The sequence below is a fragment of the Pseudochaenichthys georgianus genome, chromosome 7 (genome assembly GCF_902827115.2).
Source record: "Pseudochaenichthys georgianus chromosome 7, fPseGeo1.2, whole genome shotgun sequence".
In the NCBI taxonomy this organism is placed as follows: Eukaryota; Metazoa; Chordata; class Actinopteri; order Perciformes; family Channichthyidae; genus Pseudochaenichthys; species Pseudochaenichthys georgianus.
This window is the reverse complement of record NC_047509.1, coordinates 2,473,985-2,488,669: the sequence shown is the minus strand read 5'-3', so window position 1 is coordinate 2,488,669 and position 14,685 is coordinate 2,473,985. Positions and strand designations below refer to the sequence as shown.

General features: G+C 46.2%; 1 protein-coding gene across 1 annotated transcript in view; it reads right to left on the bottom strand.

Annotated features, from left to right (window-relative positions):
- Positions 1-1,249: 1,249 nt before the first annotated feature.
- prickle3 (prickle homolog 3) overlaps positions 1,250-14,685 on the bottom strand; it is a 37,837-nt gene continuing 24,401 nt past the window's right edge. The window contains exons 5-11 of the mRNA XM_034087347.2: positions 12,907-13,044; positions 11,466-11,669; positions 9,720-9,906; positions 5,422-5,760; positions 4,673-4,924; positions 3,299-3,679; positions 1,250-1,731 (exon numbers count right to left, since the gene is read on the bottom strand). Coding sequence (XP_033943238.2) covers positions 1,253-1,731; positions 3,299-3,679; positions 4,673-4,924; positions 5,422-5,760; positions 9,720-9,906; positions 11,466-11,669; positions 12,907-13,044 — 1,980 coding nt within the window. The 3' untranslated portion in view covers positions 1,250-1,252. The remainder of the gene's footprint in view (positions 1,732-3,298; positions 3,680-4,672; positions 4,925-5,421; positions 5,761-9,719; positions 9,907-11,465; positions 11,670-12,906; positions 13,045-14,685) is intronic.

Here is a 14,685-nt window from a genome sequence, read left to right as displayed (position 1 = left end):
AGTGTGGCGATGTTGCGGATCTCTGCAGGGAGAGCGTTCCAGAGGGTGGGGGCTGCCACGCTGAAGGCTCTGTCCCCGAAGGTTCGCAGTTTGGTGCGGGGGGTGGTAAGCAGGCCAAAGTCTGAAGACCGCAGGTTCCGGGGAGGGGCATGTGGGTGAAGGATGTCCGATAGGTACTGGGGGGCATGGGCATGGAGGGACTTGCAGGTAAGGAGGAGGATTTTGAATGATATGCGGGACTTGACCGGCAACCAGTGGAGGTGGATGAGGGTGGGAGTGATGTGTTGCCATGGTTTTGTATTTGTGAGTACCCTAGCAGCACAGTTTTGGACGTACTGGAGCCTGTCCGGGGTTTTGTTGGGAACCCCGAACAGGACACCATTGCAGTAGTCCAAGCGGGAGGTGACAAACGCATGGACTAGGGTTTCGGCAACCGACTCCGAGAGTGACGGTCGGTGTCTGGCAATGTTCCTTAGATGGAAAAAGGCCGATTTGGTCACAGACCTGACGTGGGAGTGGAAGGAGAGGGTGGAGTCGAGGATCACACCCAGGTTGCGGGCTTCAGGAGATGGGGAGATGGAGCAGCCGTCAAACTCGAGGATGAAGTCACCAACCTTCTGGAGCAGCGCCTTGGGTGCCACAACCATGAGCTCTGTTTTCCTGCTGTTTAGTTTGAGATAGTTGATGAGAGACTGAGGGGGGAGCTGGGAGGATGGAGTGGTGCTGAGATACAGTTGGGTATCATCAGCGTAGCAGTGGAAATTGAGTCCATGATGTCGGATGATCTGGCCGAGGGGGAGCATGTAAATGGTGAACAGGAGGGGGCCAAGCACAGAGCCCTGGGGTACACCGTGGTGGACTGGGGCCGGGGGTGAATTTGAGTCGTTGATGGAGACAAACTGTTTCCTGCTATGGAGGTAGGATGTGAACCAGGACAGCGCTGTGACACCAAGGAGGATGTTGTGAGAGATGGTGTCAAACGCTGCAGAGAGGTCCAGGAGGATGAGGATGCTGAGGCGGCCAGAGTCAGCAGCAATGAGGAGATCGTTGGTGATCTTGATGAGGGCGTTCTCAGTGCTGTGTTGCTGTCTGAAGCCGAATTGGAAGGGCTCATAGAGCTCATGGTTGGACATATGTATATGATGTGAGTGTATGGTCTGTGGATGATGGAAGTGTATGGTCTGTGGATGATGGAAGTGTATGGTCTGTGGATGATGGAAGTGTATGGTCTGTGGTTGTGAGATCTGTGACGTTAGGAGATGGCACAGTTTTTATCTTTGTCTTTAGCTCCGAGGCTGTGAGCTCTCCTCCTCCTGAAGCTTCCTCTCAGCCCCCCCCCCCTCTGAACCTCCCTCCCCTCCCTCTCCCCCCCCTCCTCTCGCCCACTATACTCCTCTTCGGGGGGTTGTTTTCGGAGCTGGGGGGGCAGAGGAATGGGTTTCCCCAGGAAGAAGCCCTCCTCCTCGGAGTCTGAGGAGGAGGAGGAGCAAGTGGAGCAGTCCTCGTGTTTGTAGTGTCTCGACTGCAGGGTGAGAGAGGAGGAGTTCCTTCTCTCGCCCCTCTCTCTCGCCCCTCTCTCACCCCTCCAGTCCAGGACTTCGAGGTGGGGTCGTTCGGAGGATCGAGGGCGTCGGGGCCGTCGCTCTGACCTGGGGTGGATGTCGGGGTCCGAGGGAACACGAGTCCGGCTCCAGCCCCGCCGCTGACTGCGCTGGTGATACGACGATCCATCTGAGAGTACGAGAAAATGTGATAAAAATCCATTAAGTTACTAAATATTTATTTTATTTTGCACTTTCACTGAGATAAATGTTTTACCATTGTCAGTTCTGATCATCACTTCCAAAAATATTTATTTTCAGAATTATAATCCATTAAAACGTCCAAAACCCAAATATATTCTCTCTCTTTTTAGTTTTTTATAAAGAATTGACACGCCTGAAAACAGCATTTAAATAACGAAAATGTAGTCAACTAATTGTCGAGACCTACGAAAGTCTAATCTACTTCCATCAACATTTACATCGCCAAATATCACACATTGTTACAATTGTTTCAGTGCTTAAAATAAAAGCAAGAGGTAATTTCCGCTTGGTCAGAATGCAAGTTATTTTTACACATTTTCAGGATTTTTAAGAAAGTATCACAAATATATATTAATTATTTTCTTAATACAAGAAGGATTTTAAATGTAATATAAGTTCTTCACTTATTTTATAGCATGTAGGATAAAAAGACTGCCACTTGTTACCTAAAATAAATTAAAAATATATAAAATAATAATAAATAGAGCGTCCTAAAACCCAGAAGTGAGTCAGCATTTCACCACTTCCTGTTCCCTCGTCTCAGAGCCAATGGGATCTCTCCATAGGGTTTAGGAAAGTATCTGAACTAAGGTCTGTGGTTGAGACGCATTGAAGAGACGGATCACGTTTTGTTCTACGACATTAAATCATCAGCAGGGACCCCACTGGGGATTTCTGAAGAGTTGACGTGTCTGAGAAACGATGGTTGTTACCAAGTTGCTAAATAGGACTACAGAAGTCGTGGAGGCCGTTGTACGTCATTACGCCGAACACGTAAACACTCCTCTGAGTTAGTTTCTGTTCTGCTTGAAAGCCAGTCCCTGCCTCCTGCAGACTGTTCAAAGAAACGCTTCAACTCGTTCCATCTAGAATCTGTGTGTCTGAATATGGATCTGAAGTCGGCCTGACGTTGAAGCAGCGACCCTGCTGTAGCTCCTTTATAGCATAACGTTAGCGTTTTGCTTCTTGCGACTAGATTTATGATTAGAAAATGATAAAAGTAGGGTAGACATGTGGAGATTATCCGGCTGAACAAAACGTGACCCGTCTCTTCAATGTGTTTCAACCACAGACCTTAGTTCCAGCTGCTTTCCTAAACCCTACGGAGAGATTGCATTGCTTTTTGTGGAAGGAACCGGAAGGAGTTTGCTTCCGGGTGTTAGGACGCGTCACTGCGGCACTCTATCCTAAACCTGCTACAAAATACTATAAAATACTGTCTAACACGGATAACTATATATAAGTGCTGATAACAAACAGTATTAAATGCCGTTATGCCCGTGGGATAAAAAACTATTTGTTTCAACAGGGACATTTTTTCCCTAATTGTGTGACTGTCAGTGTTTCTGATACACACTTTATTACAGGAACAAGACTCCCAAATAATATGCAAGTCATATTTAGCTTTTAGGATCCTTGCTGTTCTGAGTTTGTCTTGCTGAACTTTTTATAAAACCATCAGTTTAATCATTTATCTTAGCGGTTCCTCTCACCCAGCAGATCCATCTGAGGGGGGATTCCCTTCTGCAGATGCAGCCGGCTCCCGAAGCCCCCCCCCTCCTCCTCTTCTTCCTGCTGCTCCTCCTCTTCCTCCCTCAGATCCTCCACCTCCTCATCTACCCCCTCCTCTACCTCCTCAGAATAGCTGCTGCTGATTGGCTCCCTGAAGCTGACCCTGGCTGTGCCGCTGCGGGACAGAGGAGGGGGGGGGCAGTCTGAGGGGGTGTCCTCCAGCGGTGGGGGGGGCAGGAGAGGGGGGGGAGAGGGGGAGTCCCGGGGCATCAATTCACGTGACTTCAACGGGAGAGGAGGGGGGAGGACGGAGGAAGGGTCGGGGGGGGAGGTCAGGTGACCGTTCTTCTGAGGAGGAAACACTGCAGAGAGAAAGTGAAGTCACGTTATTTCCCTCCCTCTTTCTTAAAGTCCAAAGGGAGGTCTCCATCCATCCATCTATCCATCCATCTATCTATCCATCCATCCATCTCTCCCTCCATCTATCCATCCACCCATCCATTCCTCCACCTATCCATCCATCCATCTATCTATCCATCCATCTCTCCACCCATCCATCCATCCCCCCCTCCCTCCCTCCCTCCATCCATCCATCCCTCCCTCCATCCATCTATCCATCCCTCCCTCCCTCCCTCCCTCCCTCCATCCATCCATCCCTCCCTCTATCCATCCATCCATCTATAAAATGGGTGATGTTGCATAGCAACCAAAGCTAAACTGAATATCTTGACTACTTGTTGCTATCCTATAGTGGCACAAGCCGGCACATTTTACCGGCGTATTTTTCATTATAATTCTACTTGAGATAGTCCGACAGCACAACCTGTGCAGCCCGTGTATTGATTCCATCCGATAGCTGCTATAATACCAAACAACACGTCTGCCTCTCTCCAGTGATCAATGACAGTGAACGGATGGTCAAAGTAAGGTACACATAAACAGAATCCCACGAAGCCTGGTTAGTGTTGCCTGACTCAGCGCTACTTGTTGTTACAACTTTCATTTGCCGTACTCGCCATAAACTGTTATTGCTCAGGTTGATCCCGCCCCTGCCCCCGCCTCCGACGTAAGCGTGACGTATGCGGTTCTTGCTTCTAGACCGAAAAAATGTTGGTGCTTGGAAAGCACCGGGTTTCGGAGCTTAGAGGCGGCTCCGCTGCGGTGTGAACAGGAAAAAACTGTGCTTTTCAGGCTCTAGCTCCGAACCGGCCCTGAAGCGCGTTGGTGTGAAAGGGGCAAAAGGGGCTGAAGACCCTCAATTATTAAAATAGTTTGCGATTATATTTCCTTTATTCCACTAATTGTGCAGCTTCCATTGACACCATGCGTCTGTGCATTTGAGTGGCTTCTGATACCTTGCATCACCTGATTGGTCCTCTCCACCCAGTTCCTGCAGTCTTTAGCGCTGGACGTTCCTCTGGAGTTCAGACCGGTCAGTCCACTGTTCCCATTCACAGGAGCAGTGTCCCCTGGCAGGAGGCTGTAGTTGGGGAGGTCGCTGGGCCACGACGGGCCCAAGCCGTTCCCCAGGTGGATGTGGGGGAGAGGGGAGTACGAGCCTCTGGGGGGAGCGAGGCCGTTCTGAGCCGGAGCGGAGCAGAGAACACCTGAGAGGGAGAGGAATGCTTTAATGAGAGACTGGCAGCGGGACCGCCTTTATAAAAACAAGAGGAATAATACAAATATTTATTATATAAAAAATACAAACAATAACAGTAAGACAAAATACAAAATAAACATTAACATTTTAATAGCAATTATATTAAACCTACTAATAACACTTAAAAAAAATGTAATAACAAATATAATTCTAATTATTAAAGAAAATATTAATACAATTATTAAAAATGGTTGTAATTATAAAGAGGATAAAACTAATTATATAAAAAATACTGAAATATATATTAATAATAACAAAGCGACATAATATATGAAACATAACAACATTCGGGTCTTAACACTGTTGAAAAAAAAAAAATGTTTAGTTTTATACATACATTAAATCAGATTTTAAGACTTTTTGAAATAGTGCTCAAAATTATATTCAAGCAAAACATTTTTGACTTTTTAGATCAAATAACGTTAACGAGGAGAAGCCGCTCACCTCTGCTCTCCCCCGCTGTGTGCAGACTGTCTTTAGCCACAGTAACGGGCAGTCTGACGCCCTCTGGTGGCTGCAGAGGGGAACCACAGGTCTGCTGCTGTTTCCCCCCCGCCTCCCAGCGCCGCTGCCCGACGGCGGGTCTGATCTGCAGAGCCGAGTCGCACGAGTCTGAGTTGTCGGGGTCTTCTCCCAGAGAGCAGGGTCTGGAGCAGAAGATGAGTCCGGATCGGGGGAGGAAGGGTCGTCCGATGAGAGGCAGCCGGCAGCGAGCGCAGCAGAAACACGTCTCCACGGCGTGCCAGTGCTGCCCCTCGTACGTCATCTGGCCCTGATCAATACCTGGGGGGACATTATTAAAAGGTCACCTATTATGTAACATCCACTTCTCCATGTTTCTTATACATCAACATGTGTCCCCTCTTCTTCATGTCTCTTCTACATCAACATGTGTCCCCTCTTCTTCATTACATTACATTACATTACATTGCATTTAGCTGACGCTTTTATCCAAAGCGACTTACAATAAGTACATTCGACCAGGAAGACACAACCTTGAAGAAAACAGAATCATATAAGAACATCAGGTTTCAAAGAGCCAATCGTTTCAAGTGCTACTCAACTGGCTATAGGTAAGCCAGTCCTTTATTAGTATATAAGTGCTCTGTTAGCAGTTCTTTGTTAGTCATTCTATCGCTCGAAGTGGAGTCGAAAGAGATGAGTTTTCAGTCTGCGCCGGAAGGTGTGTAAGCTTTCTGCGGTCCTGATTTCAATGGGGAGCTCATTCCACCATTTTGGAGCCAGGATAGCAAATCCACGTGTTTTTGCTGATGGGAACTTGGGTCCCCCTCGCAGCGAGGGTGCAGCGAGTCGTTTGGCTGATGCAGAGCAGAGTGCACGTGCTGGGGTGTACGGTTTAACCATGTCCTGGATGTAGGAAGGGCCAGATCCATTCGCAGCATGGTACGCAAGTACCAGTGTCTTGAAGTGGATTCTAGCAGTTACCGGAAGCCAGTGGAGGGAGCGGAGGAGCGGCGTGGTGTGGGAACATTTAGGAAGGTTGAAGACCAGACGAGCCGCTGCATTCTGGATGAGCTGCAGAGGTCGGATGGCACATGCAGGTAGACCAGCCAGGAGGGAGTTGCAGTAGTCTAGTAGTGAGGTGACGAGAGCCTGGACCAGAACCTGCGTCACTTTCTGGGTCAGCTGGGGACGTATCCTCCTGATGTTGTAAAGCGTGTATCTGCAGCAGCGGGTTGTAGCAGCGATGTTTGCAGTGAAGGACAGGTTGTTATCTAGGATCACACCCAGATTCCTTGCAGTCTGAGTCGGGGAAACAACAGAGGTGCCGATGTTGATTGTTAGGTCAAGAGTGGGACAATCTTTTCCCGGAAGGAAAAGCAGTTCAGTCTTGTCAAGGTTGAGCTTGAGATGATGAGCGGACATCCACTGAGAGATGTCAGCTAGACAAGCAGAGATGCGCGCAACGACCTGGGTCTCTGAGCGGGGAAAGGACAGAATTAATTGGGTGTCGTCAGCGTAGCAGTGGTATGAAAAACCATGCGGGCTAATGACTGATCCGAGCGAGTTTGTGTACAGGGAGAAGAGGAGAGGACCAAGAACAGAGCCCTGAGGGACCCCTGTAGTTAATTGACAAGGGTCGGACTCGGACCCTCTCCAAGTTACCCTGTAGGTGCGGTCTTTGAGGTATGAGGTGAGGAGGGAAAGTGCAGAGCCTGAAACTCCAAGTTCTTGGAGAGTGCGAAGGAGGATCTGATGATTCACCGTGTCGAATGCAGCAGACAGGTCCAACAGGATGAGGACAGAGGAGAGGGATGCTGCTTTAGCAGTGTGCAGTTCCTCAGTGACAGCAATGAGAGCAGTTTCTGTGGAGTGACCTGCCTTGAACCCAGACTGGTGCGGATCCAGAAGGTTGTTCTGATGGAGATAACAGGAGAGTTGTTTAAAGACAGCGCGTTCAAGTGTTTTAGACAGGAACGGGAGGAGAGAGACAGGCCTGTAGTTTATAACGTCAGACGGGTTGAGAGTGGGTTTCTTTAGGAGAGGGTTTACTCTTGCCTCCTTGAGACTGTTTGGAAAGTGACCAGAGAAGTGTTGATGAAATGGGTGAGAAACGGTAGAATATCAGGAGCGATAGTCTGAAGGAGGTTTGAAGGGATAGGGTCCAGAGGACAGGTGGTAGGGCGGGCAGAGGTAATGAGGGTAAGAACCTCACTTGGAGAGAGAGGGGAAAAAGTAGTTAGTGTGCCGGTTGACCGTCGGTCAGGTGACCCAGCGGTGAGTAAAGGTGAGTCAGAAAAAGAAGAGCGAATGTCGTCAACCTTTTTTTCAAAGTGATTAACAAAGTCGCTTGACAGAAGGGAGGAGGGGGGAGGGGCTTTGGGGGGGTCCAAGAGGGTGGAGAAGATGGAAAATAGTTTTCATGTCTCTTCTACATCAACACGTGTCCCCTCTTCTTCATGTCTCTTCTACATCAACATGTGTCCCCTCTTCTTCATGTCTCTTCTACATCAACATGTGTCCCCTCTTCTTCATGTCTCTTCTACATCAACATGTGTGTCCTCTTCTTCATGTCTCTTCTACATCAACATGTGTCCCCTCTTCTCCATGTCTCTTCTACATCAACATGTGTCCCCTCTTCTTCATGTCTCTTCTACATCAACATGTGTCCCCTCTTCCTCATGTCTCTTCTACATCAACATGTGTCCCCTCTTCTCCATGTCTCTTCTACATCAACATGTGTCCCCTCTTCTTCATGTCTCTTCTACATCAACATGTGTCCCCTCTTCTCCATGTCTCTTCTACATCAACATGTGTCCCCTCTTCTTCATGTGTCTTCTACATCAACATGTGTCCCCTCTTCTCCATGTCTCTTCTACATCAACATGTGTCCCCTCTTCTCCATGTCTCTTCTACATCAACATGTGTCCCCTCTTCTCCATGTCTCTTCTACATCAACATGTGTCCCCTCTTCTCCATGTCTCTTCTACATCAACATGTGTCCCCTCTTCTTCATGTCTCTTCTACATTAACACGTGTCCCCTCTTCTTCATGTCTCTTCTACATCAACATGTGTCCCCTCTTCTTCATGTCTCTTATACATCAACATGTGTCCCCTCTTCTCCATGTCTCTTATACATCAACATGTGTCCCCTCTTCTCCATGTCTCTTCTACATCAACATGTGTCCCCTCTTCTCCATGTCTCTTCTACATCAACATGTGTCCCCTCTTCTTCATGTCTCTTCTACATCAACATGTGTCCCCTCTTCTTCATGTCTCTTCTACATCAACATGTGTCCCCTCTTCTTCATGTCTCTTCTACATCAACATGTGTCCCCTCTTCTTCATGTCTCTTCTACATCAACATGTGTCCCCTCTTCTCCATGTCTCTTCTACATCAACATGTGTCCCCTCTTCTTCATGTCTCTTCTACATCAACATGTGTCCCCTCTTCTCCATGTCTCTTCTACATCAACATGTGTCCCCTCTTCTTCATGTCTCTTCTACATCAACATGTGTCCCCTCTTCTCCATGTCTCTTCTACATCAACATGTGTCCCCTCTTCTTCATGTCTCTTCTACATCAACATGTGTCCCCTCTTCTCCATGTCTCTTCTACATCAACATGTGTCCCCTCTTCTTCATGTCTCTTCTACATCAACATGTGTCCCCTCTTCTTCATGTCTCTTCTACATCAACATGTGTCCCCTCTGTGTAAAGAGACTCTGAAAGTTTCAGGAACAAAGATTCTCTCTCTTTTTGATCCATTTCTATAAAAACCTGTCTGAAAATGAGCTGATCAGATTTTGTCCACTTTATGATGTCATAACGATTTTTTTGGCTTGGGTAACCATTAGCCAATCAGCAACCAAGGTACCTTGGAATCTCCTCCTAAAGCATATTTAACTACGTGAAAGTGTAAAATAATATTAATTTATAGTGTTATAACACTTTTAAAAACAGACACTCTGTCATCTCAGGACATCAGATACTTTTTGTTTGAGTTAAATTAAAACGTTTGTAATGAAATAGTGAAGAACATCTTTCCGATAATGGCCGTTAGCTGCATATAAAACCTTGTAATTGTATTCTTAGTTCCCCGCAGTACTCGGTAACCTTACACTAGTTAATTTAAATAGTAATTGTGGGGAAAATACTGAATGTAGGGCTTCAACTCATCTGAACAAAGCATTGAACCGGTAAGTCGAGGTGAACACCGGCCTGATACCGTCTGTTAGCTGCAGACAATCCCTCGTACTTCTTTATTCTGGACTCAGTACCTATGTGTTCCCCGCAGGAGTCGCAGTACTCGGCGTACAGCGACTCGTAGCAGGCGCAGCAGTACGGCCGGCTCTCTCTCATGATGTAACGCTGACCGCCCAGCGACGCCTCACACTCGAAGCAGCAGAAGTGCTTCATGTGCCAGTACCGACCCTCGGCCTCCGTGCACTCGTCAGCCAGAATGATCTACGGTTCAGACACGAGAGAGAGGGGGGGGGGGGGGGGCACACACACAGAAGTAAACAAATCAGTAGGAAAAGTGATGCTGAGGATTTGGGTTAACAGGATGCAAAAGGTCGGTCTCTGCAGATCCGTGTTTGAGTCACACTGAGAGCCCTTAGAAACAGGGAACCCCCCGGAGACATCTGCAAACACTCTCACCCATGCACAGATCTGAGAGAGTGATACACAGTAGTGGTAAATCACCTGAGGATTCATTAAAGGATCTTTTCTGCAGATATTTGAATCAAAAAAATGTTTTAGATTCTGTTAACAGCCCACATATTTATATATTATTACCATAAGCAGTAATTTATGACACGCAGTATTGCATTTACATTCTGTATATCTTATTCCATTTGCACATATACTGTATAGTCTACTTATATTACTTTGATGTCTTAAGTATATTGTATGTTGTGCTGTTGGAAGAGCCTGAGATTTTATATTTTCAATGGCAGAAACTATATTTTAGATCAGGGATGGGCAAATGGCGGCCCGGGGTACCTGTAGTACTGATACCGTCCACTAGACTCCTCGTTACGTCGCGAGCTGCGTACATTACTTTGTTGGTAAAAACATATTGAGAGCTAGATTAAAGCTGATTGCAAGATGGTGATATATAACGGGGGCTAGGATATGTCGTCATAGTAACACATCGTTACCCCCGCTCACCAACAGGGGGTGTCGTGTGCTCATGTAGCCTGGAGAAATGAACTAATATATCACATAATTGAAGTCGTTTATCAATTGTGCCAGTTTTTAATGATTTATAATAGTTTATTTGATTTGCATATTGACTGGTTACTGTGCCATTTCATTTGTGTTTTACGACCGCTGTATTCATCTGCCTGGATTGTCTGTTTTATCTGTTGTAACTTTGTTCACGCTGCCCTTCTTGGCCAGGTCGCTCTTCCAAAAGAGACTTTAATCCAATGGGACTTTTTACCTGGTTAAATACAGGATATATATATCTCAGGGTCTACGCAGGAATCCTGAAGTCAGATGTAAGTCCTTTTAAGATCTGTTTCAAGACCCTTTCCATACATCTTAAGAACTCATCGCCACTTGGAGTTTTAACCGGTTACCTTGGCGACACACTTCACCTCACATTGACTATATACAGTATTGATTGTCCTTCCTCCTTATCTTCCAACCATTTGGACGCAGACTTGCATTTCCCCATAACGATGTTGCTTAGCAACCGGCGTAAACGGACCTTCGTGCTATCAAGCAGTGAGCGCGCGATGTCCTGTTCAGATGACGTCAAACCCAACGGGATGCCATCAATAAACTCCACAGAATCACACTACACACCTACGCCATGACTACATTCAGGCGGACTGTGGAACACAACCTCTTTGGACACTTTATATACTTATTGAAAACAAGCTACAAAATGTAACACCTTGGAAAATGCCGTTTAATACTTTTTAATAGCCTTAATTTTCGCTAAATTGCTTGATCAACTTTTAATACTTTTTAAGACCCCCTGTATATACAACTTTCCCTCCCTGAGCCCTCACCTCGTCGCAGGCCTGGCAGCGGGGCTTCAGCCTCTCGGCGTGGTGCCGCCCGCAGTAGATGTTTCCCTCCTGGAAGAAGTAGATGAGGTCGACCAGCAGCTCGCTGCAGGTGTGGCAGCGGAAACACTGAGGGTGCCAGCAGCCGCTCTGCCCCGCGCGGCTGGCAAACACCGCGATGTCCCCCCCGCAGATCTGACGGCCACACTGGAAAAGATCCGGGGGGACGGAAGTTAGAGGGCGACAGGTCGACCCAAAATACACACTTTTCCTCTCGCCTGTAGAGCTGTTTTATAAATGTACATCAGGGGTGTCCAAACTACGGCCCGGGGGCCAAATGCAGCCCGCGGACCATTTTGAATCGGCCCTCAGCAAATTCAAAAAGGATAATGACTTAAGTATAATAAACTTCTGCTTGTCTAATATTGTACTTCTTAAATATATAACTAAAAGTATTCATGTGTTAATAAGACCACTTTTCAAATAAATGCAGTCGATTAAAGTTGAAAACAAGTTCTAAGAAATGTAAGTGGATAATAAAGAAGCCCAATAACACATTTACATAACAACATTGAATTCCACCCTTCATATTTCCTCTTAGTATAATCTGAAGCTCCTGTTTTAAGGAATGATCTGCCAACACAATAAAGTAGACCGTCTGGAGAGCTGTGAGCTGTTTGTTTCTTACAGCATTTTCAAGTATCAAGAATAATTTACCTACATTGGATTGACTTTTCCAACTTATAACTGGACTCATGAGGCGATATACCTCTCCTCCAGTGAGCGGCCCAGCCCTTCGTATATCGTTCTGTATGTGGCCCTTGTGACACCCCTGATGTAGATGTGCTGTTAGTTGCTGGTTTTAACCTGGAACGTATGAGGTGATATACGAGAGGGGATTGGATTGTGTAATCTATATAGATGATATATATTGCACATGTGTCCGTCCTGGGAGAGGGATCTTCCTCTGTTGCTCCCCCCAAAGTTTCTCTCATTTTAACCCTTTGATTGTGGGGTTTTTGGGGGGTTTCCCTCCAATATTATGAACGTTATCTCTATTGCAATACCAGTCAAAAATAATGTTATTTTTACCACTTGTTTAGCAGCGTTACTCCATGGCATTGGAGAGACATTTATCCAGCTGATATCTCTAACCCTCTGCAACTCACACTACAGCTGTTAAGATAGATACAAAGCAATGCAGTTAAGAGGTAACATAAGTGTTTTTAACTATCCCTTTAACCAATGATGAACTGAGCAGCACTTTTCCTTCACAGCCCTTTAGTCGTTTCCTCCCCTGAGCCTTTCCTGCGCCATAAGTTCCTCCTTCAGCATCTACGTGTTTACAAAGCGTTCCCTTGCATGATGTTGATCACAAGGACACGTTTTTACGAGGGAGTCTTCTGCGTGGTTTTGGAGACATCAAATCGAAATGCTGCTCTACCTGTTGGCAGATGGCGCCCGTCATCGTCAGAGGGAAGAGTCTGACGACGCCTCGGCCCAGGTTCTCTCTCTTCCTCTGCTGACTGAACACTCGCAGCTCCTTCTTCTCCTCGTCGTCCAGAGTGTTGCAGTACTGAGACTGCAGGAAACACACGGACAATGGTGTTGACACATGCATACAAAAACGACTTCTTAATCTTCAACTACCTCTTAGTTTCAGCGAGATGAATTCAATCAAGATGTGGATGAAGCTACTTTACATTTTTATGCGGACGATACTGTGATGTATTGTGCAGGTCCCTCCATTAAGGAGGCTGTTGTTAAATTACAGGCTGTTTTTAACACTATTCAGACTCAGCTCTCTGAACTAAAGCTTCTTTTAAATGTGGATAAAACCAAGGTAATGCTCTTTTCAAAAGCTAAAAAGACTCCAGAGCCTGTTTTAGATATTGTAACTACGCAAGGAACAAAACTTGAAGTTGTTGCCTGTTACAAATACCTGGGTATCTGGCTTGATGATTGTCTCTCTTTTAAACTTCATGTCAATAACCTGCTAAAAAAACTGAGGGTTAGGCTAGGTTTCTTTTTCAGAAACAAGTCCTGTTTCTCGCTTGAGGCCAGGAAAAGGCTCTGTGACCTTTTACCTGTGCTGGACTATGGGGATTTGTTGTATATGAATGCACCTGCCAATTACCTGAGCAAATTGGATGCTGCGTATCACAGTGCTCTGAGATTTGTCACAAATTGTAAAGCGCTTACTCATCACTGTACACTGTATACCAAGGCAGGTTTACCATCTCTCTCTGTACGGAGGCTCAGTCACTGGTACACTTTTATCTATAAGCTTTGTTGGGTAAACTCCCGTTATTATATCTGCTCTCTGATAACACAGAGAGTTGCAAGCAGCTATTGTCTGAGGTCACATGATGTGGTCTTGTTAGATGTGCCAAGAGCAAGGACTGTCTCAGGTAAGACAGCTTTTATGTGCGCAGCTCCACTTGCTTGGAACAATCTTCAGCAAGAATTGAAACTGAGCAATCTCATTCCTCTGCATGTTTTTAAAGCTAGGGTAAATGAAATGCTTGCCGATACAATGGGCACTTGTAAATGTCTGTAACTATGTATCCTGTAAATATAATGTATAATGTCCTTTATTGTTTTATGTTTCATGTGGAACCTATATGCTGCAGGTCTCCCTTGAAAAAGAGATCTATGATCTCAATGGGACCAATCTGGATAAATAAAGGTTTGAAATGAAATGAAAAAATCGGTATCTTGTTTACGAACCGATTGTGTAACTTCAATGAACAACAAATGAGTTGGTTATACGCCTCTTGAAATGCATCATCCTGTTTTTAAAGTGTCATAACTATATACCAGTGAGCATAAGAAGCAACTGTAATGTAGGGCGACTGTGACTGCACGGGCTGGGATCGAACCCACAACCAGAAGGGGTTCGATCCCAGCCCGTGCAGCCACAGTCTCACGGGCTGGGATCGAACCCACAACCAGAAGGGGTTCGATCCCAGCCCGTGCAGTCACAGTCGCACGGGCTGGGATCGAACCCACAACCAGAAGGGGTTCGATCCCAGCCCGTGCAGCCAACATGTCGATGTATCCTTGGGCGAGATACTTAACCCTGAGTTGCTCCCGATAGCCAACGGTGTGTGAATGTGTGTGAATGTTAGTTCCTAGAGTAAGGTACACTGCTCTGTATGAATGGGTGTGAAAGGGTGAATGACATGTAGTATGTAAAGCCGCTTTGAAGGCGTCGTAACGA